The 22080-nt window shown below is 36.2% G+C and overlaps 1 protein-coding gene across 17 annotated transcripts in view; it reads left to right on the forward strand.

The window, feature by feature from the left end:
• The window catches only part of GPHN (gephyrin), a 618401-nt gene that overhangs the window by 581602 nt on the left and 14719 nt on the right, over positions 1 to 22080 (forward strand). For all 17 annotated transcript variants that reach the window (XM_027065952.2, XM_027065956.2, XM_053224579.1 and 14 more), the window contains 3 exons: positions 3581 to 3668; positions 15078 to 15151; positions 19639 to 19703. In XM_027065952.2, the coding sequence (XP_026921753.1) occupies positions 3581 to 3668; positions 15078 to 15151; positions 19639 to 19703 (227 nt within the window). The remainder of the gene's footprint in view (positions 1 to 3580; positions 3669 to 15077; positions 15152 to 19638; positions 19704 to 22080) is intronic.

A 22080-nucleotide genomic window follows, 5' to 3' on the forward strand; every position in this document is an offset into this window, starting at 1 on the left:
GCTTCTGTCAGTAGTGCAGCAATAATAACAACAACTAACCTTTCTTTTAAAACTTAGTTTGGACTGCATACTATTCCATAAACTGTTTTATATGTATTATGTCACTTAATCCTCATAACAACCCTATATTATCTCTACTTTGTAGAAGGAAAGGTGAAGCACAGAGAAGTTAGGCAACTTGTCCAAGGTTCTCCATCTAACAGGTAGTAGCCCCAGGATTTAAACTCAGGCATCTGACTTTAAAGCGTACTCTTGATCTCTGTGCTATACCACCTCCCAGTTGGCTTATCTCTTATAGAACCTTGGAGAACTGAAGGTAGCCTCTCAGATGAATCTCAAGCTCCTCTCCTTACCTCTGTCACCCCTGGAAAAAGAGTGAAATGATGTTCTAGTTACAAATCTTCTACTTCTCTTCCGCACCTTTTACCTCCTTCTCTTTCCCTCCCTCCCCCATCAAATAGTGCATTAAGGTAAAGGGACATGAAAAAACTTCACTACCAAGAGAAATTTGGGGAAATATATGCTATCGCACAGAGTTACCATTTGATTTGAAGTTAACAAAAAAACATGAGGCTAGCTTAAGCAAAGGAGGGGTTTATGGAGCAAAGGAAACAATCAACAAAACTAAAAGGCAACCAACAGAATGGGAAAAGATATTTGCAAATGACATACCGGACAAAGGGCTAGTACCCAAAATCTATAAAGAGCTCACCAAACTCCACACCCAAAAAACAAATAATCCAGTGAAGAAATGGGCAGAAAACATGAATAGACACTTCTCTAAAGAAGACATCTAGATGGCCAACAGGCACCTGAAAAGATGCTCAACATCGCTCCTCATCAGGGAAATACAAATCAAAACCACACTCAGATATCACCTCACGCCAGTCAGAGTGGCCAAAATGAACAAATCAGGAGACTAGAGATGCTGGAAAGGATGTGGAGAAACGGGAACCCTCTTGCACTGTTGGTGGGAATGCAAACTGGTGCGGCCACTCTGGAAAACAGTGTGGAGGTTCCTCAAAAAATTAAAAATAGACCTACCCTATGACCCAGCACTGCTAGGAATTTACCCAAGGGATACAGGAATACTGATGCATAGGGGCACTTGTACCCCAATGTTTATAGCAGCACTCTCAGCAATAGCCAAATTATGGAAAGAGCTTAAATGTCCATCAACTGATGAATGGATAAAGAAATTGTGGTTTATATACACAATGGAGTACTACGTGGCAATGAGAAAGAATGAAATAATGTGGCCCTTTGTAGCAACATGGATGGAACTGGAGAGTGTGATGCTAAGTGAAATAAGCCATACAGAGAAAGACAGATACCATATGTTTTCACTCTTATGTGGATCCTGAGAAACTTAACAGAAACCCATGGGGGAGGGGAAGGGAAAAAAAAAGAGGTTAGAGTGGGAGAGAGCCAAAGCATAAGAGACTCTTAAAAACTGAGAACAAACTGAGGGTTGATGGGGGGTGGGAGGGAGGGGAGGGGAGGTGATGGGCATTGAAGAGGGCATCTTTTGGGATGAGCACTGGGTGTTGTATGGAAACTAATTTGACAATAAATTTCATATAATAAAAAAAAAAGGAGGGGTTTATGGGAAGATGTAGGGCTATCTCGTGGAACCCAGGAGCAAAATAGGCCTCAACTAGAACTAGAAAAGCAGAAGCTAGGATTGCTCCCTTTTTCGATGTACATGTTGAATGTCCAGGGGAGAGAAAGAGAACATCCCCTCTGCACAGGTAAGAAGTTCTCAGAAAACAAGGGTATTGCTAGACAGATATTCCTCAAAAGCCTCCCTTCCTGCACTCTGTCATTTAAAGAGGAATGCAAGTGCAGTGCATTATAGTTTCAGATAGTAACTAGATAGTTCTTTTTAGCTCACCCTTGCCTTCCTATCTGCCCATAAGCACTCATGCCTGGCACTTTGTTTTATTTCTTGCTTCATCAATCTCAAAGTATGCCTTTGTAACCCTCCTAACCTCCAGAGGATAGACTCTTGATTTTGCTCCACCTCTTCTTCCCAGGCCTTTGACCTGTGCAAGCAATGGTCCTGTATATTTGTCTTTTCAGTTGACTAACAGGAATCTGCCTAGTTTCAATTCCTGATGTTCATCCTGTCCTTTTACCCTCTCAGAATATTTCATACAGTCTCTGCCTTCCTAGTTTTTTCTCCTACCCTTTTTTCCCCAATAAATACCTACTGCCTTTTCATATTTCTAGGGAACCCCCCCACCACCACCCTTTTCTTGTTAGATGAAGTCCCAATTCTTGAGCTTAAGGGCCCTCCAAAATACTATCCTATCCCAGTCATTCTACATCTTTCCCTTCCCTTCCCTTCCCTTCCCTTCCCTTCCCTTCCCTTCCCTTCCCTTCCCTTCCCTTCCCTTCCTTGTAGTTGTCAAGGCTAGAAACTTGGGTTCAGCCCTGACCTCTCCTTCTTCCCCCTCTCCCGTATCCAATACTAAGTTCTAAATATCTCTGGAGTATATCATTTCTCTCAGTCTCCATCACAACCTGCTCCCCAAGCTGACACCCCATGTCCTGATCACTGCAGAAGCCTCCTGACTGCCCTTGCCCATGCTAGTTCCCCCAGACTCCTACAGAATTCAGTTTCTAAATCTCAAACCTGCTTATGTCATTGTCCTATTTAATATGTTAAAGATGTTCCATTGTGCAGAGGATAAAGGTAAATTTCTTGTGGTCAACAGGCCCTTCATAGTCTGACTCTGATGGTTTATTTGATATGTCAACTTGACAGGGCCATCAGGTGCCCAGACATTTGGCCAAACATTATTCTAGGTGTGCCTGTGAGGGTGTTTCTGGATGAGACCAACATTTGAATCAGTAACTAAGGCAGGTTGCCCTTTCTGATGTTGCTAGGTCTCATCCAATCAACTGAAGACCTGAATAGAAGAAAGACTGAGTAAGAGGGAAATCCTCCTGCCCAATTGTCTGAGCTGAGACCCTGGTCTTTCCTGCTTTCAGACTCAAATGGAAAATAGACTTACATGACTATTCTAGACAGTTTATTTTCTCCATATTAATCCCCAGTGAGGCTGCATTGCAGGCTGATATTCTTTTTTATAAAGCCTTTTCTCATTCCTTCCACCTGTAAACATCCAGCCCATTTCTCAAGGTCTAACTAACTTAAGTCATATCCCCTCTAAAGAGTCTTGTGTGACCTCTCCAATATCTAGTGTCATGCACTGTCCTGATTTGCCTGGGATTTCCTAGGACATGTAACTTTCAGTACTAAATCTGGGATTATCCTAGGCAAACTGAGATGGTTAGACAGCCTACCAACACCTCAATGTCTCTTCCTTGTTAGAACAAAAAGTCCTGTGAAATTATCAGTAGCCACTATTTCTGCACTTATGATGTCCTTTCTCTGCAGTAAGACTTAGGCTCCTATTGGACAGAGACCTTTTTGATTGCCACTTCATACATAGTATAATGCTATACCTATGTTAATGCCTACCCAGTGAATAAAGTGGTTTAGTTTTAAGTTGGCACTCATATGTAAAATCTTGTCCTTATGATTAACTTATTTGTCTTTATTTCTTTCCAGCCCAGATGACTTACTCAATGCCTTGAATGAGGGTATCAGTCGTGCTGATGTCATCATCACATCAGGGGGTGTATCCATGGGGGAAAAGGTATGAAAAAATGGGATTCATGAAAATCTATCTGCTGTAATGTCCTTGCATATGGTTTATTAACTAAAGTCTGGTACATATCTGTTACCCATAACCAGACCTGCACAAATCTGGAAATCCCTAGGGCTTCAGAAATTTCTGGGCATTCTAAAAGGGATGTAGTATGGGTAGATCAGGAGCAACTTGGAGAATCCCACAGCAAGCAAAATGGTTCCAATGTTCCCCTGTAGATTTCTGTTTCTTTGCTTGCTCAACTTTGCTGTAACATTAGGACTTCCTTTATACATGATATTTAACCCCAAGATAAAGCTCCAAGATGCTGTCCTCCCCTGCCACATATTCCAAACCTGATAACCCTTAGCTTCCCAGAGGGAAGAAAGACAGAATTAGGCATTCCATTGCCCCTTTTGACAAATAATAAGGCTCATAATCATAATAAATGAAGGAAATAAAATGCAAACATATATATATATAAGCATATATAGGATTTTATAAGACTAAGTATATTTGCATAAAATATATGCTTAGTCTTTTAAAAATCCTAATTCCAGTGTCCCAGTATCATTAAATTTATATATCTTAATGAAATGTGTTGGTTCATGATGATTATTGGGACTACTGAATAATGTTATAAAAGCAAAATATACTTTACTACAGTAACCAACCTGATGTTTTGGCTCAAAAATATTTCAGAACACAAAATGTTTTTACTGACCTATAATCCCTTTCCATCTTTTATTTTTTCATATTAATGACTAAACTGAAAAATTATAAGAATATTTTCATAATGGCAGTTTTTACTAAAATTCAGATTTTCCAAGAGCATAATTAATTTTAGGCTAGATCTTATATATATGATTGTTCTTGGTCTCTGCCCTCTCTAGCTATAAAACTGCCTAAATGTATAACCTTACTCTTTAGCAGAATTCAGTTGTGTGAATAGAGAATGTCTAGCTTTCATTCACAACTAGTTTTAGAGTGTTTACAAACAGCCCTTAAGTGGCCAAAAACCATAGAAGAAAAATAGAGGATCTCAGTCTAAGACAACCATCTCAGATTACATCCAAGAATGAAAGTGTTGAAGTGTGGGTAGGTATTCTCCTTATAGCAGACAGATGGCTAGGTTAGTCTTAGCGTCTCACAGAAGACACCTTAGCCCCAGGTGGAGCAAATTGCTGCAGACCTCTTTTGAGATCACAAAGGCCAGGGCTGAAGTCTGCATTGTCATAGAGCTATAAGAAATAATTTTCAGCCTGTCTGTTTTCATTACCATCAAACTCCCTGTGGTAACACAAGAGCAAACCCTGAAGTTAAGAGTACTTAATGTTAGGGCACCTGGGTGTCTCAGTCGGCTAAGTGTCCAACTTTGGCAGGTCATGGTCTCATGGTTTGTGAGGTACAGCCCTGCATCGTGCTCTGTGCTGACAGCTCAGAGCTTGGAGCCTACTTTGCATTCTGTGTCCCTCTGTCTCTTTCTGCCCCAGCCCTGCTTGTGCTCTCTCTTTTTCTTTCAAAAATGAATAAACATTAAAAACAAAAATTTTTTAAAAGAGTACTTAATGTTAAATTTGTTTCCAGGGAGTATTTCATGTATAATTTATCTTGGTTGCAAATGAGCTTAATTATAGAACAATACTTGTTTGACAAACCTGAAGTTTGTCTTCTCCAATATTTCTGAAAGCAACTAGCTTATAGCATACATAGGTTTGGCAATTGTGACTCAACTCTGGTAAGGACAGAACACTTCTCAACCTTAACCTTCTTTATTAGTGCTCACAAATATGTGATTTTTCCTAGGGACTTAAAAATAAAGAAGCAATATAGTAAAGCACATTGGTTTTATTTATTTTACTATCTGTATGGTAAAATACTTACACTAAACCTTTAGTTTACTAGGGAGGAGATTTTAGGAACTAGGCATCCCATAGTATACCATGGGAGCTAATAATTGTCCTTTCTTCCTCCTTGAGTGAGAATGAGACAAAAAAGGAACTGGGAAGAAAGACATAAAGCCTAAGTGCTGCAGACTCCTGCCAACCTTCTAGTTGCCAAAAAAGAATTTCAGTTGTACTCAGTGGCAGGAGGAAAGAAAAGCATAAGAAACAGAACATCTGCTTCAGCCCAAGGGCTAAGCCTGAAAACCAGTCGCTGAAAAGGCAGGGAGGTCAAGGAAAGATCCAAAAAGCATTATGTAACAAGCATGAATCTTGTGTGCAGAAACTCAGGTGTGCAAGAAATTTATTTACTTGATTCAACTTAAATCCTACTATGAGCACCTATGCTACAGAAGAGGCAAGAAATTTTATGAAGCCATTATGGAACTCACCCACTCCAAGGATTATGCCAAGAAACCGTAAAGGGCTTAAGAGGCCAACAGCAGATCAGGAAGACACATGTGGTCACCAGTCTGCACCGGATACACCTAGAGCATCTCTCTAGTGCCATTAGGTCTCAGTTATTTGCTCCTTTGGGACTTGCTAGACACACTGGGATCATGGGGAAGCTGGGAGCCTTAGGGCAAGGGGAAGGAGCTCCTAATGCTTGTGAGACCCACAGACCTCAATCCTCTTCTCAGCCAAGAAAAAATGGCTCTTCCACAGTTGCTTCCCTCAAAATCTTTTCCTATTTCCACCTCCCTCTGCCCCCAAGTGTTTACTTTTGTAAAATACTGACAATTTCAAGTACATAGTATCTGCTTTTTGCTATGAAAACTAAAGAATTTATATGCATTACTATGCAGAGTACTATACAGTCAGTTAAGCCTCCAACTCTTGGTTTTGGCTCACGTCATGATCTCACAGTTCGTGAGATTGAGCCTGCGTCAGACTCCACACTGTCAGCACAGAGCCTGCTTGGGATTCTCTTTCCCTCACTTTCTGCCTCTCCCCCATACTTGCCGTCTCTTTCTCTCTCTCTCAAAATAAATTAATAAACATTTTTAAAAGAATGATTACATCACTATAAATCTTTCACAACCTACAGGATTGTAAAATAGCTCAAAGACAATGAAAGGCACAGATAACCAAGGAGGATACACTGCACTGGACACCCAGTAATTTTTTTTTTTTTTTTTTTGTCTATTTGAAAGTCTCTTAATTTTTTCCTGACAGTGTCTCCCTCCTATCTCATATGATCAAAATAATCATAAAGATCATTATTGATCAAAAAAGGCTGGTCTCAAAGGCTTGCCCTGATTATTTAACAGCAAAAGTGTTCATTAACCATATAGGCCTTCTTGACTTTGTTTTGCAAATCTAGAGCCATACAGCAATAGACTATTAAAATTAATCAGTATTCCAAACAAATAAATACAATAAAATTTCACTTATTGTTTATTTCAGTCCTGTGTCATTCTTGTTCTGCTATATTTGGGTTAGCAGTCCGCTTTCATGAAGCCATCTGCTTCTATTCTAAAGAGTCCTGGGACTCCTGACAGAGTCTACTGGTACTATATAAAAGTTATCTCAGCTGTATCACCTCAGGTGCCTGTACCCAAGAGACTATTATTTGAAGTGTCAGAAGTTCAAATTGAAATGTCAGAAGGTCCTTTTCCCTAGTGCTCTGAATCTGTCTTTGTTGCAGGTACAAAAAAAGCAGAGCCTTTAAGCAAGCATTAGAGTAAAACAGAAACTTTCCAAAGATGACAGACACTGTATGGCTGTACTTAATGTGTTGCTGTAACTAATAATTTCAGAATAGAAGATAAGTAAAATTCTCCATTGAGATACAGTATGTACCTATTTCATAAAGGTTTTTATGTGTTCCCGCTGAGAGTGCAAACATATATGGGCAGTAAGGCATTGCCAAATCTCTACACAATTTCTAAACTATTTATATGAACTTCCACATATATGGATCTAACCTTGGGCACACTGAGCATGTCTTCTCAGATATGACAGCAACTCCCCACCCATGAACCTCTTACAATGGTAACATATCGAAGAAACCTAAATCTTTCTAACATATCTTTTTATAAGATGAAAAAAGAAATCTTTGTGATTTTCTAGGGACCCTCTAGGAAATTTCAAAGACAGTTTTAGATGTAAAAGATATTCTGAAATTTTTACCTTTTACTAAATTTAGATCTGATCTTTAGAAGGCAAAATCAAAAGAGCTGTCAAAAAAGAATTGAGTTCTCAATTAAGATAGGATCATGAGGGACGCCTGGGTGGCTCAGTTGATTAAGTGTCCAACTTTGGCTCAGGTCATAATCTCACAGTTCGTGAGTTCAAGCCCTGCGGCAGGGTCTATGCTGACAGCTCAAAGCCTTGAGCCTGCTTTGGATTCTGTGTCTCTCTCTCTGCTCCACATCCCCCCCCCGCCCCAATCACTCTCTGTCTCTATCTCTCTCTCAAAAATAAATAAACATTAAAAAAAAACTTTTAAGATAGGATCATGAATACCTGAGAAACAATACTAGTTGCCTAATTTTTCAAAGCAACAATAAAATATTTGGAAATAAGCATAGAAAGTAGCATGATCGTAAAAAATCTTAGCTCATTCATAAATGAGGAAACTTCATTTTTTATTTTTTATTTCTTTTAAAAAAAGGCAAAATAAACATAAAGCACAAAAGGAAGATTACACAAAAAGAATAACCTTTAGTTTCATGGGGAAAACATTAATCACTAAACTAAAGAAATAAGCTCATCAAATTTGAATGAACTTACTAAAATTTTAAAATAGTTCTCAGCTTCATTTCAGACACAGGTATTATAAACCAAGGCAAATGAAAGTGTCTTTCAAAGTTTTGCCCTTTATTATGTTATTTTATATTTTGCAACAAACCACCACTTTACTTTAGAACAAAGAACAAGGGTCCCTTGACCCTTTAAGTGGGTCTGCAAGGTCAGAACTATTCCTAAGACTTTATCTGAATTTTTTATTCTCTTTCTCTCATAAATGTACAGTGAGTTTTTCGAGTGACTGTATATTGTGTAATATCTCATCAGACTCAACACAGAAACAAGTAAGAGGATCCAACTGACTTCTATTAAGCCAAATGTTAAAGGAATTGTCAAAATTATAGAACAATGCATAAAAAATAAGTTACTTATATAAACACAGCATGACCTTATCATTGCTGTTTCCAAATGAGCCAACATTTTTTTTAATATTTTAGTTTTAGTTTCTAATACAGTAACTATCAATAGGCATAACCTACATAAACAAAAGCTCTAGGGATCCATATAAATTTTAATTTAAGAGCGTGTAAAGTGTCCTGAGATCAAATATTTTGAGGGCTGGTTGGACTTTAAAAAAAAATACTCTTTTTTCCTTGAAAAACAAAAGAACACACATCGTTATACTTCTCTGTCATTAATGTTACTAGCATAATTATAACCACCCATATTTCATCAAAATGTTTAAGGAAATAACTAATTTTATCTTTCACAGTGAAAACTAGATAATTGAGAAATCATATGTAGGCATTTGAGAAGACTAGCAAAGTTCATAAACACACAGAATATAACTTTCTACAGCCACATGCATCCTTTCTGTACTTTCCTGATGTAGTACAGATGAACAAACATATTAATTAACATGACCTAAAGATATAGCTTCTCCCTAGCATATAAAAGTAAGAAACAAAGTATATTAACTTTCAAACAAAAGTGTGGATGGTACCCAACTTATGGTAGTTCAACCTAATGAATTTTCAACTTTACAATGGTGCAAAAGTGATGCACATTAGTAGAAACCAGACTTCAAATTTTGAATTTTGATCTTTTCCCAGCCTAGCGATATGCAGGGCAATACTCTGTCGTGATTCTGGGCAGCCACAGCAAGTCGCAGCTCACAGTCAGCCACAATCCCAAGGGCAAACAACTGATAAACTTACAACCATCCTGTACCCACACAACCATCCTCTTTTTCACTTTCAGTATAGTATTCAATAAATGACATAAGATATTCAGCACTGTGTTATGAAATAGGCTTTACAGAAGGGTTCTGTAATGTAAATGTTCCGAGCACACTTAAGGTAGCTTAGGCTAGGCTGTCATGTTCGGTGGGTTAGCTTTATTAAATGTATTTTCAACTTATGATATTTTCAACTTACAGCAGGTTCAGGAGGTAACTCCATCATGAGTGAAGGAAGACCTGTATATTAACTGAAATTATGCTTAGTTATCAATGACCCAGGATTCTGTCTTAGAAATCATCCGGATGTCTGATGATTATTCATTGATTAAGTTAATTTAATATCAGTTCAATAAGATTTTAAGTTACTTAAAGATCTTGAAAATTATTTTCAAGCTGACATACTACAAACATAATTACTATTGAAATTTAAAGTTTGTCAGGATACAGAGTCAATTATATTGTACCCAATATTACATTTTTCACATTCTTAAAATATATAGAAATAGCATTAGCTTATTTGATGAATAAACCTATGTAAGTTTAGGAAAAACAAACCCAAGCAAAATAAAAAATATTTACCTAATTATACTTAACATTGATAAATAAGAAAAAGAACATTGGTGGGTTTTTTTAATAACTAAAACTTATCTCATTTGCTAAAGATTTACCTTAACTTGTGATCTTTGATTCTTAAAATTATAAGAATACCTTTTAATGTAGCTGATTTAAAATATGTTAAATTTTCTTCTAGCCTGATAATTTTAGGAATATTCTATTTATATAAGCAGTTATTTATCTAAGTCCATCAGAACAGAGCACCTTTTAATTTAAGAGACAATATAATTGTTTTGGTATGTTTGTCTTCTTCCTCCTGGTAAAGCAAACTTTACTGTGGCCCTAAGATGGGGGCTCTTCTCTCTAGATCCTGCTAAAACTGGAGAGTTGGGGATGAGAGGCTCTTGGATTACCCCTTCCAACACCTCTCAGACTCAGATGAATAATAATCTTGTTTATCATCAGTTTTCTACAGCTTAAATTTTCTCAAGATTTCAGTTTAATTCCAGTTAGTTAACACAGAGTGTTGTATTAGTTTCAGGTGTACAATGTAGTAATTCATCATTTCCGTACATCATCCTGTGCTCGTCATAAGTGCACTCCTTAATCCCTATCACCTATTTCACCCATTCCCTCCTCCTCCCCTCTGGGAACCATCAGTTTGGTCTGTATAATTAAGAGTGTCTCTCTCTCTCTCTCTCTCTCTCTCTCTCTCTCTCTCTATGTCTCCCTCCCTCCCTCCATCCCTCTCTCTCTCTCCCCCACTCAGTCCCTCCCATTTTTCCCCTTTGTTGTTTGTTTTGCTTCTTAAATTCCACATATGAGTGAAATCATATGTTATTTGTCTTTCTCTGACTTATTTTGCTTAGCATTATACTGTCTAGCTCCATTCATGTTGTTGCAAATGACAAGATTTCATTCTTTTTATAGCTGAATAATATTCCATTTCTAAAGCTTAATTTTTGTAAAATAGCTCAAAGATGATGAAACACATAAATAAGCCAGAAGTTTGTGCTACACTGGACATCCAATAATCTTTGTTGCCCATTTTAAAGTCTTTTGCAACTTGTCTAATGTTGTTTGTTCTTACCTGAGTTGTGGAAAAGGCCTTGCTTCTTCATCCATTCCTTTTTCTTCTTCCTATCTGACTCCAGCTTTCAGAATATCAGACAGAGATCCTTGCTGCTTCTATAGGTAGACAAAAACTTAAAAACAATGATGATTCTCAGCCTTTATGGCTATGTCTGGTACAAGCTTTCCCTCTGTCACAGCAAGATTAAGCATTCCTTCATGTTCACAAAGAATGAAAAGGACATTTTTAACAACAGAGAGGTTTTTTGTTTTCAAGAAAAATAAAATACTTCCATTCATTTAGCAAATATGTAATGAGCATGTCTGCTTTCTAAAACTCTGTATCATAACCTTTAAAGCCTACAGTATAGCTTCTGCCTGTCTCTCCAACCTCATCTTATGCCTCTTTCCTACTCATTGTCTTTTTAGTTCTAGGCACATTCTTTACTGCTTTAGAAGCTTTAGTATGTACTTCCCTCTGCCTGGAAGTATGGCTGAATCCTTCATATGGCTGAATCCTTCTCATCCTCACCACCTCTTTTAAAATGGCCTTTCCTTATCTGCTACCCCACCCAATTATTCTCTATCCTAGTACCTGTTTATTTCTTTCATAGCATGTACCACACTTTATAATTATTTTATTTGTTGCTTTACTTATTTTAGTCTGTCTTCACCAGTAAAACACAACAGAACATCTTTGTGTCCTGTTTATTCTTCTTCACCATTAAATCTCTAGCACATATAGAATTCCTGATGTATAATAGGCACTCAAAAATATTTGTCAAACTAAGAAATGAGTGAATGAAAGGCATGTGCTATTCACTAGGGGTTTGTTATATATACACAAGGTTTCTACGCTTACAAACTGTATAGTCCAGTAAAGTATATATACCAATCATCAGGCAATTGCAGTATAACCTATGTGTGTGATATCAGAAGGACATAGTGTTATAACAGCACATAAGGTCTGGAGATTTATGCTCCTACTATAATACAGTGGCTTATTTGGACGAAGCTTCCCACCAAGAACAACTATAAAAGCTATATAAATTTTTAAAAATTTTTAAATTAAAAAAAGAGAAGAAAAAGCAGGTGTCTGAAGAGAACAACCGAGGTATCCAGGATTTAAGGCACCAAGATCTCAGAGAAAAGCGAAGGACAGAGAAGTAACACTAGAATTCTCTGCCACATTTTTCCTCAAAGCATTTACTAATTCCTAAGCCAGAGGGATGGGGGGAGGTGTAATGGTAGAAGAGGCCAAGAAGCCAACCATAACAGAGTAGATAAGAGGCTAAGAAAATAAACAGAATTTTAGCAGTCTTAGTTCAGGGCCTGCAGTGGGGAGGGGCCCTGGCAAATATCTCAGGCTCTTAGTTTAAACCTTTGAAGTGCTCTAGGAATAAGGACAAATAGGAAATATACCAGCCTTAGCAAAGACTGGAATTTTTTAGTCAGAAATATTGTGTAGGTGTGGAAATGCAGAAAGGACTAAAGAACAAAAAGAAGTGTTAATATGTGGGTAAATGTAAATGACTATTGATTGTATAAAATAATAATGTCTTATGAAGTTAAAATTGGTTTGTATATAAATATTACATATTAAATCATAAATGTAGAGTATATGTTTGTATAATATATAGAGAAATATATATAATAGTTATATATATACACACATACATACACTAAATATATACATACTAAATATTATATATACTAAATATTTATATAGAACATATGGTACATTGTAGCACAAAAAGCAGAGAGGAATAAATGTAGTTAGCATATTTTAAGTCTCATGCATTGTCTGGGAAGTAATAAAAATATCAAATTATAGTATACTATAATAATTCAAGGATGCATATTATAATCTCTAAAATAACCACTAAAATAGGGGACGCCTGGATGGGTCAGTCAATTAAGCATCCAACTTTGGCTTAGGTCATTATCTTGTGGTTTGTGACTTTGAGCCCCTCATCAGGCTGTGCTGACAGCTCAGAGCCTGGAGCCTGCTTTGGATTGTGTCTCCCTCCCTCTCTGTCTGCCCCTCCCCTGCTTGCACTCTGTCTCTCAAAAATGAATAAACATTAAAAAAAATTAAAATAACCACTAAAATAATAATAAAAAAACTAGTAACTAACAAGCTAATTGAAGAGAAAGAAATTAAAATAACAAAAAAAATGGTGAATTCAAAAGAAGAAAAGATGAAATAAAAACAGAAGTAACAAATAGTAGGGTGATAGTCTTAAACCCAAATGTAGCAGAAATTGTATTAAATGTAAATGGACTAGATCCTCCGATTAAAAATTGTCATCCTGGATTATGAAAAGACAATAAATTGTATCATGGTAATAAAGGGCCCACCTTAAATGGAAAGATACAGCAAATTGAAAGAAAAGATTAGAAAAAAATTGCAATAAAAGATAGCTGGTGTGGCTGTATTAATATCAGAGAAAATTAAGGTAAGCAGGATTGTAGATTATTGGGAGGGACAGTTCATATATTTAAATGGATCAGTTCATCAGAAAAAGATAATAATTCTAAATTTGTATGTAACAACATAGCCTCAAAATAAACATAAACAATCTTTTGTCCAAATCTAGCCTTAGGAATGAAGGGGAGGCTGAGAAGATAAGTGAAACTGAGATAAACTGTGGAGAGAGGAAGGTAGAAAGAAAGAGTATTCTAGACAGAAGTAAGAACATTTTCAAAGAATGGAGGCAAGAAAGTTTCAAACTGGAGAGAGAGAGAGAGAGATTGACGAATACGGGGTTGGATGGGAGGAGGATTGCCTGATGAGAGCAATGATTGATAAAAGGGGGCTAGAAGATACAAGAATCATAGATATGATATTAAAAAGATGAGACTCTTTCCTGGAAACCAGAAAGTTTTGAAGTATTATATGGTGACTTGATCAGATTTGTTTTCAGATCTCTCTTACTACTGTGGGGGGGAATGAATTGGAGGAGGGCAAGACTATTGCCAAGGAGACATATTTCAGTAATCCAGGTGAGATGATGTTGGCTGAGGCTGTGGAGATAGAAGGGAACAGATTTTTAAAATAAAGTATCCTAAGCTTGTACAATATTTAAATTTTAGTAAGTGACTAGACTTACTCTTAGATTAATGAATAGGACACTCAGCAATAGAGCTAGAGGTTGAGAAATTTTAAAGACTGCAGTTTGTTTTCTTTATGTCTACAAAACCAACCGCATGGCAGTGTTGCCTTTCATTTTCAAAGGTCAGGTTTTGTCAAACCACTGTGGATTGGTTGTAACTTTAAGCTGGTTGTGTTTTTGTTGGCAGAATATACATTTGGAACAATTAAACTCCCTTTACTCTGATTCAGAGCTCCCTCCCTATTTTTTATTTTAGTTGACTTACTTAGATTTGGCAGTCTGTGGGCAAATGTCCAAGTCTTTCCTCAAGGAATGTGTGCATTATTTTAAGTCCATTAAGTAAAATAATATAGTATACATACATGTGGTTTCCCTGCCCCAGCACAACTTCTTAAGCTTCTTATTTGCTAACATCCTTTCTCAGACATAAAATTCTATATTAAAAGAGAAACAGTAACCTATCAAGTAATGATTTATATGCTAATGTGGTTATTTGGTTTATTATCTAATTGTACTAGAATGTATTTTTTATGAAAGCAGGGACATTGTCTCTTTTGCTCAAGCCCATATCCCCCTGTACCCAGATTAGTACTCAGCATATACCAGGTACTCAATATTGAAGAATAAATGAATGACAAGAATGAAGAGATGAAGGAATATTTGTCTTAAGTAAATCAAACTCACTAAAATAAGGTGTTTCTTTTCATTTCAATCTTATAAATTCATTTTATTTTCATTTGAAGTTTTGAAAGTCTGATATTAGAATGTTTGAAAGTAAAGTGATTATTTTTCATATTTGCAGGACTATCTCAAGCAGGTGCTGGACATTGATCTTCATGCTCAGATCCATTTTGGCAGGGTTTTTATGAAACCAGGGTATGAAAATAATCTTGTTATCTCATATATGGGGTTGGCTTGGCTTGCTCTGACTAACAAAGTTTTAAATGTTTTCTTTTTACATTTTCTATTATGGATTATTTATTCTAATAAAAGAAATAGTATTAGAATTCCTTGCATCAGTGTAGCGCCTACCTGAAATGGGAATTCATCTTCTTTATGAGTCACTGGGTTTATTATAAACAAAGCAAAGCAATTTTCCAAACCTTTTCTCTGTAGTTCCCATGTCTAGTTCCTTCTTTCTCTTTTTCTCTTTCTCTCCATACTGCTGCTTTCTCTCCTTTCAAAAACATTTTAGTATGAAAATTCTCAAAATGCACAAAAATAAGGAGTACAGTGAAACCCCCGTGTACGCATCACCTAGCTTCAGTAACTATCACCATTTTCCCAGACTGTTTTATCAATCCTCCCTTCCCTTTTTGAGAGAACATAAGGCTAGATTGTTTGTTGGGTTGTTTGTTTGTTTGTTTTTGGGTTTTTTTGTTTTTTTATTGCTTTAAAGCAAATTCTACAATGTCATTTTGGTATACATCTCAAATAATAATAACGATAACAGCAGCATTCTCTTGTGTAATCACAGTGGTATTCTTACCTAACAAAATAAATAAGAGTATGTTAATATCATCTAATACTCTGATCATATTCAAAATTCTCCCAAATGTTAAGAAAAAGAATGTCTTTGGGGAGCCTTGATGGCTCAGTTGGTTGAACATCCAACTCCTGATTTTGGCTCAGGTTATGATCCCAGGGTTGTGGGATTAAGCCCCATATCGGGCTCTGTGCTGAGTGTAGAGCCTGCTTAAGATTCGCTCTCTCTCTGTCTCTCTCTGTCTCTCTCTTTCTCTCCCTTTCTCTCCCTTTCTCCCATTCTCCCTTTCTCTGCCCCTGTCCCCAGCTCGTATTCTCTCTCTGTCTCTCAAAATAAAAAAAATAAATTAAAAAAAAGAGAGAATGCCTTCTTACATGCTTTATTTGAATTAGAATTCATCAGTTCCACAAGCTGTATTTGGTTACTAAATCTGTATTGAATAAGAACATTTACCTCTACCCTCCTTTTTTCATGCCATTGACTTGCTGAAGAAACTGAATCATTTGTCCTAACAAATGGATTTGGCTAATGGCTCCGTTGTGGTGGTGGTGAACTTGTTCTGCTCTCTTTCCAGCATATTGTATGGACTAGAAGTTAGATCTAAAAGCTTGATTAGATTCAGATTCAATTTTTCTTCCCTTTGCAAAAATACTTCATAAGTACTCTTTCATACTGCTTCTTACCACCTCCTGGGAAAAAGAAGAATAACCACATACCAAGATCTGGCACATCTCCTAAAGCTAATAACTCCCTAAGGAAGGGCTGATGGAGGTTCTGTAATCAGTTATAAATCCTCAAAGAATGCCAAACAATGGTGTTGATGAAAATGTGTGGCCATGTCTTTAAGCAATAGTTTGCCTGTTCAGACCTGTTACTCTATAAACTTTTCCTTCCCCATTCAAAGGCTTCAGTGTAGAGGTGAGCATTCAAATTCTAGCACACCTCCATGCTGTCAGGGACAACAGTAATTATGCTTTCGTTTCAGAATTATACTCTGATGGGTATTCATGTGAACCCTAAGAGAGAGTAGAGGTGAGACATCAGTTGTTAGGAGTGAGCTATGGGAACATCATAAATTTCAGAAACCTTTTTTAAGTATAAAGGCATCCCTCCTCAACTCCCCGATTTATTGGTTACCTCTCATCAGGTCTAGGATTAGGCTTTATCACCATGATTTTACCATTTAAGTATGAAGTTAAGATTAACCCTAAAGTCTTCTCCACAATTTGATAGAATGTAAAATTCCTGGCATTATATTTCTGTAGTTGCCCCAATATGGCTACTGCTAACAAAGTCCTTTTATTATTGAGACTATTGAATTTGAATCATTCTTATTAAGAATATTTTGTCTTAAGTAAATATTATTATGTTGTGAGTGCACAGGCATTTTTTCCCATCCCTGTAGGCAGTACTAATTTGATTAGAATACAGAGGACATCCCAAAAGCATGTCAGTGTGCTTCTCAGTAACCTCAAAAATTGAATTGACTGTTCTTTTTGTAGTGAGAAAGAAGCTGATATTAGTTGCCCTCACCTCTAGAGGAGAATTATTTGTAATATCTATTATTTAAGTCAATCTCAGCACCTGTGATGTATAATTTTGGTACTATTTTATTTTCAGTTTATCTTTTTACCACTTCAACTTAACGCTCTCATCAGTTCCTAACATTTATTCTCCTCCCTTAAAGTCATAACACTCTGCAACCTCAGTCATTGTATAAATGCTGTTACATTCTGATCTCAAGAGGAGAACTGAACAATAGGTGCTGAGTTAGAAGGAAATGGCTTACCAGAACTTAAACAAAAGCTTCACAGTCTTGTAATAGGACACTCATGATAGCAGTGCATGATAAAATGTTTTGTTGTAATGGAATGCTTTTTAAATGAGTACCTTTAGAGAAATCACAGTACCTGTCTGCAAGATGTAAAAGATAACTTAAATTGGTTTTAAATACAGTAGAAGGAAAGTATTATGCATTCCCTCCTCACTCTTATTATGTGTGTTAGTTTGCTATAATAAAATAGTTTAGAAGTTTAAGTGGGCTTCCTTTTACTTGTCCAGAATTTATACTTGTCTAAAGATAAGAATTTAAAAGTAATTGCTCCTTAATAGTAGAACAAGAAGTATAAAAAGCTCAAGAACAATTTAGCTTTGCTCTTCCCACATACAGTACATTAAGAATGTAATTAACCTCTTTCATTTTAGACACAGAGATATTCAAAAAGACATTTGAAGTATTACCAATCAGGACTACCAATCACAATTCTATGGGTCATCTACAGTGAACATAGCTGTTGCCAGGAGTGTATCTTGGAAATTATTTTCATCACATAGTAACAGTCATTGCCAAATAACCTATTCATAAATTGGTATATAATGTAATCTAGTTTTTCTAAAATACAGCCAAGAATCAGGAAATAAGCAAAAAGGGCCTCAGAGTAGCCAAAAATAGATGTTACATAGTACACATACTAACACTTCACAGTAGACCCTCTGAGAGCCTTGTCCAATTATAAGCCATAAAATTAAAAGAATCTTGGTTCAAATCTTTGTTTTCCCATTTAGTAGCTGAGTGATTTGAGCCAAATTTCTTAATCTCTGAGTCTTAGTTTCCTCATCTATAAAATGGGATGATACCTGTTACTTCATGGGATTGTTGTGAAAGTTAAATGAAATAATGGATGTAATGCATAGATGTTTCTTTCAAAATAATAACATTACTATTATTTTTATCATTCTGACAATATAATTATTACTAATCCTCTCTGGTTCCTAAACCTAAAGCCAGCTTTAAGGGACAAGATGATGGAGCCTAGCATGAAGGGGAGCCACAGAAAAAAACTAAGGGAAAAGAGACAAGAACCTCAGTGTGTGGGATGAAGTTATGGTTTATAGGTGAAAACAATGCACAATATACCCTGTGACCCTACATCACTGTAGGATAGCAGAGTAGAATAAGTTAATAATGATAGTTGTGAATCATCAAAAAAATGTTAATGTTCATCATATTATTGCAAAAGCTAATAATGAGTGATCCATTTTTGAAAGACAAAGTTGCAAAAATAATAAAAATGATTTAGGTACTGAAAGAGATAATTTTTCAACTATATGGAAATTTTAACATTCCCTAATGATTCTACATTACTCAAGTTTCATTAATATAAGGAAATCTTAGCTAAAAGTTTATATAAAGCATAATCAATAGAAAAAAATATCACTATTCTTGACTGCCTGTCCACTCTATGCTACTTACACTCAGCCCTCTCCCACACCCCCATGATCAGGATTCATGTCAGAATCTTGAGGAAGTATAATTTATAAATATTTTTAAATTAATATTGCTTTAGTTTTGTTCTAGTCATGGTATTTTATTTATTTTGACATTTCAAAAAAATCCCTTCATAAAAAGCCAGTGTTGTGTTTATTGCTGAGTATAGTTTTAAATGGTTGAGGAGTACTCATCTTGAACAACAGGCAGTTATCTGATAGACTATCACCAGCTAGTCTTGCAGTAATAAGAATGATTGTTGTAGATCTCCAGCAAAAATAGTATGGACGTTATCAACTAGAAGGGTAGAGAAACTCCAGGATTTGAGATACACTTCTCTGGCACTAGCAGGAAATGGAAAAAAAAAAAAAAAAAGCTACAGAAAACCAGGAAGTTTGGTTACTTGAAAATAAAGATGCTAAAAATAAATTAATGTAAATGCTTTTGAAACAATTCATGGTATAAAGGTTTAAAGAAGAGTCAACAGAAAAGTATTTTTATATGATAAATACTCTATATGGAAATCCACATAGCAAGAAAACTGGAGTACTTAATTTACTTGTCACATTACTTAGCAGCCCCTAACAAATGATCTCTTTCATTCTCTAGCCTGCCAACAACATTTGCAACCTTGGATATTGATGGTGTAAGAAAAATAATCTTTGCACTACCAGGTAAGAATAATTGAAACAGTTTCTTTTGCTTTTCCTATAAAAATGATCAAAATCATTTTGAAACCCAGGTGACCAGTTCCTTATCAGAGCATTCCATTTGCAATCTGAAAGAACTGGGCTCAAGACCCAGCTTTACTTACTGTATGACCTTGGGCAAATCACTTACACTTTTTGAAGCTGTTTCTTCATCTATACAATGGGCTAAAGCCTACTTTGTATGATTGGTGTAAAAGTCAAATTAGATAGTATCTTTCAAAGTATATCCCAAACCCTAAAATGGTAGCCAAGTGTTAACTGTCACTAGATCTATCTGGGCTACCTGCTTTTCCTTATAAAAAATTGGTCTAAGTTAGCAGTCTAATCACCTCCCATAGCTAGAAGTATTGTGTTCATAAGTCCAAAGGGCCTTGAATCACCCATGAAAGTAAATGGTAAACAAAAAAAAAAAAAAAAACAAAACTGGCTTTTGTTCTTGCCAGATTTGGACTGGGATGGGGCAGGCAACATGGAATGAGGGGTTTCTCAGCCAAACCCCAGGCATCATCAGTCTGATCATATCACTGTCCCCCATCCTCACTCCCGTGTGAACAGAAACTCACATGTTCAGACAGTAGAAAAAGCGAAGTGGTTCCGTTTATAAAGACTTTCAGTCAGTTTTTTATTGATTTTTGGCTTGCAGTTAAAGCCATGCTTTTAAAGTCATTACAAATCTTGATAAATTCTAAAGCAGTTTAGAGGTTTTGTGTATCTACTTGTTATTTTTTCCAGCTTTTAAAATTATCCTCTGATCTGTAGCAGCGTCCTATTCTCTATGTTTTCGGACAGATTCCTTCAGAAAATAACCTGCTTATTCCTTTCAGATGCACAAATCTGGTGACTTTGGGATACTTATCTGCTTTTGATAGTAAATAAATCTCAAAATAGAGTATAAGGAAAGGAAGACAGGCAGAAAATTTTGAAAAGCATTTTTTGGAGTTTTGAATTTTGAAAGCATTTCTAAAGCTCCTATCTATAAGCATAATAAAAGATTAGGTTTATATCCTACAGGAAATGTTAAGAGAGAAGACTGTTAAGTAAAGTAGTCCTCAAATGTATCTGTAGTAAAAAACTCCTTAGGGCCTTTAAGGTATGTATGCTCAGATCCTCTGGAAAAATGTGATTCTCTTCCTAGCTTCATTTTGCCTAGAAAAGACTGTTACTTTGTCTACAGAAGACAGGACTTGCCCTATAGACAAAGAATTATGCTGGGAGCCTACTTTGCCTTTACTTATGAACTATTGTTCATCTGCCAAAGAAGTTAAAATTAAATAACCTATTTTCAAATTGCTGCTTTCATTTGAAATTTTCTCAGCCCAGCCTCAGTGAACCAAAAGAGGGCAGCAACAACCCAGATGTTCAGATTGTGGAATCAGTAAAGTGGTTCCTTTTAAAAGGATTTTAAAATTCATGATTGTATTTCTGCTTTTCTGAAGGCTGCACATTTAAAACTGTTACTAATCTTGATAACTTTGTTTGTTTGTTTGTTTGTTTGTTTTGAAGAGAGAGAGAGAGAGACAGCATGAGCAGGAGAGAAGGAGGAGTAGAGAGAGAGGGAGACACAGAATCTGAAACAGGCTCCAGGCTACAAGCTGTCAGCACAGTGCCCAGTGTGGCTCAAACTCACAAACTGTGAGATATTGACCTGAACCGAAGTTGAACATTTAACCAACTGAGCCACCAGGAGCTCCTAATCTTGATAACTTTTAAAGCAGTTTAAAAGATTGATGTAGGGGCACCTGGGTGTCAGTCGGTTGAGCGTCCGACTTCAGCTCAGGTCACGATCTCATGGTCCGTGAGTTTGAGCCCCGCGTCAGGCTCTGGGCTGATGGCTCAGAGCCTGGAGCCTGCTTCCAATTCTGTGTCTCCCTCTCTCTCTGCATCTCCCCCATTCATGCTCTGTCTCTCTCTGTCTCAAAAATAAATAAACGTTAAAAAAAAAATTAAAAAAAAATTAAAAAAAAAGATTGATGTATCTACTTGCCATTTTTTTTAACTTTTTAAAATTACTGTAATAACATATGTTCACTGTAAAAACATTAGAAAATACAGGTAAACGTTAAGAAATGTTATTGGTAATCCCTTCCCCCCTACACACAAAATAACCACTATTTGCAATTGTTTGCGATCCATTTTCAATTAGAGTAATTTTATAAAGCAGCAGCATTACAAGAATGCTGTCATCGTTGCTGAACAATAGCTTTTTTCTTTTTTCTTTTATTTTTGCTTTCCCAGAAACATATTCATCTGTGTATTTTGAGACAGGTGAAAAGCAATTAATTCTCATTAAGAGTCTGCTGTGCTGTTGGGCAAGACAACTCATTTTTCTATTGAAATTATT

This window comes from Acinonyx jubatus, chromosome B3 (assembly GCF_027475565.1).
Source record: "Acinonyx jubatus isolate Ajub_Pintada_27869175 chromosome B3, VMU_Ajub_asm_v1.0, whole genome shotgun sequence".
In the NCBI taxonomy this organism is placed as follows: Eukaryota; Metazoa; Chordata; class Mammalia; order Carnivora; family Felidae; genus Acinonyx; species Acinonyx jubatus.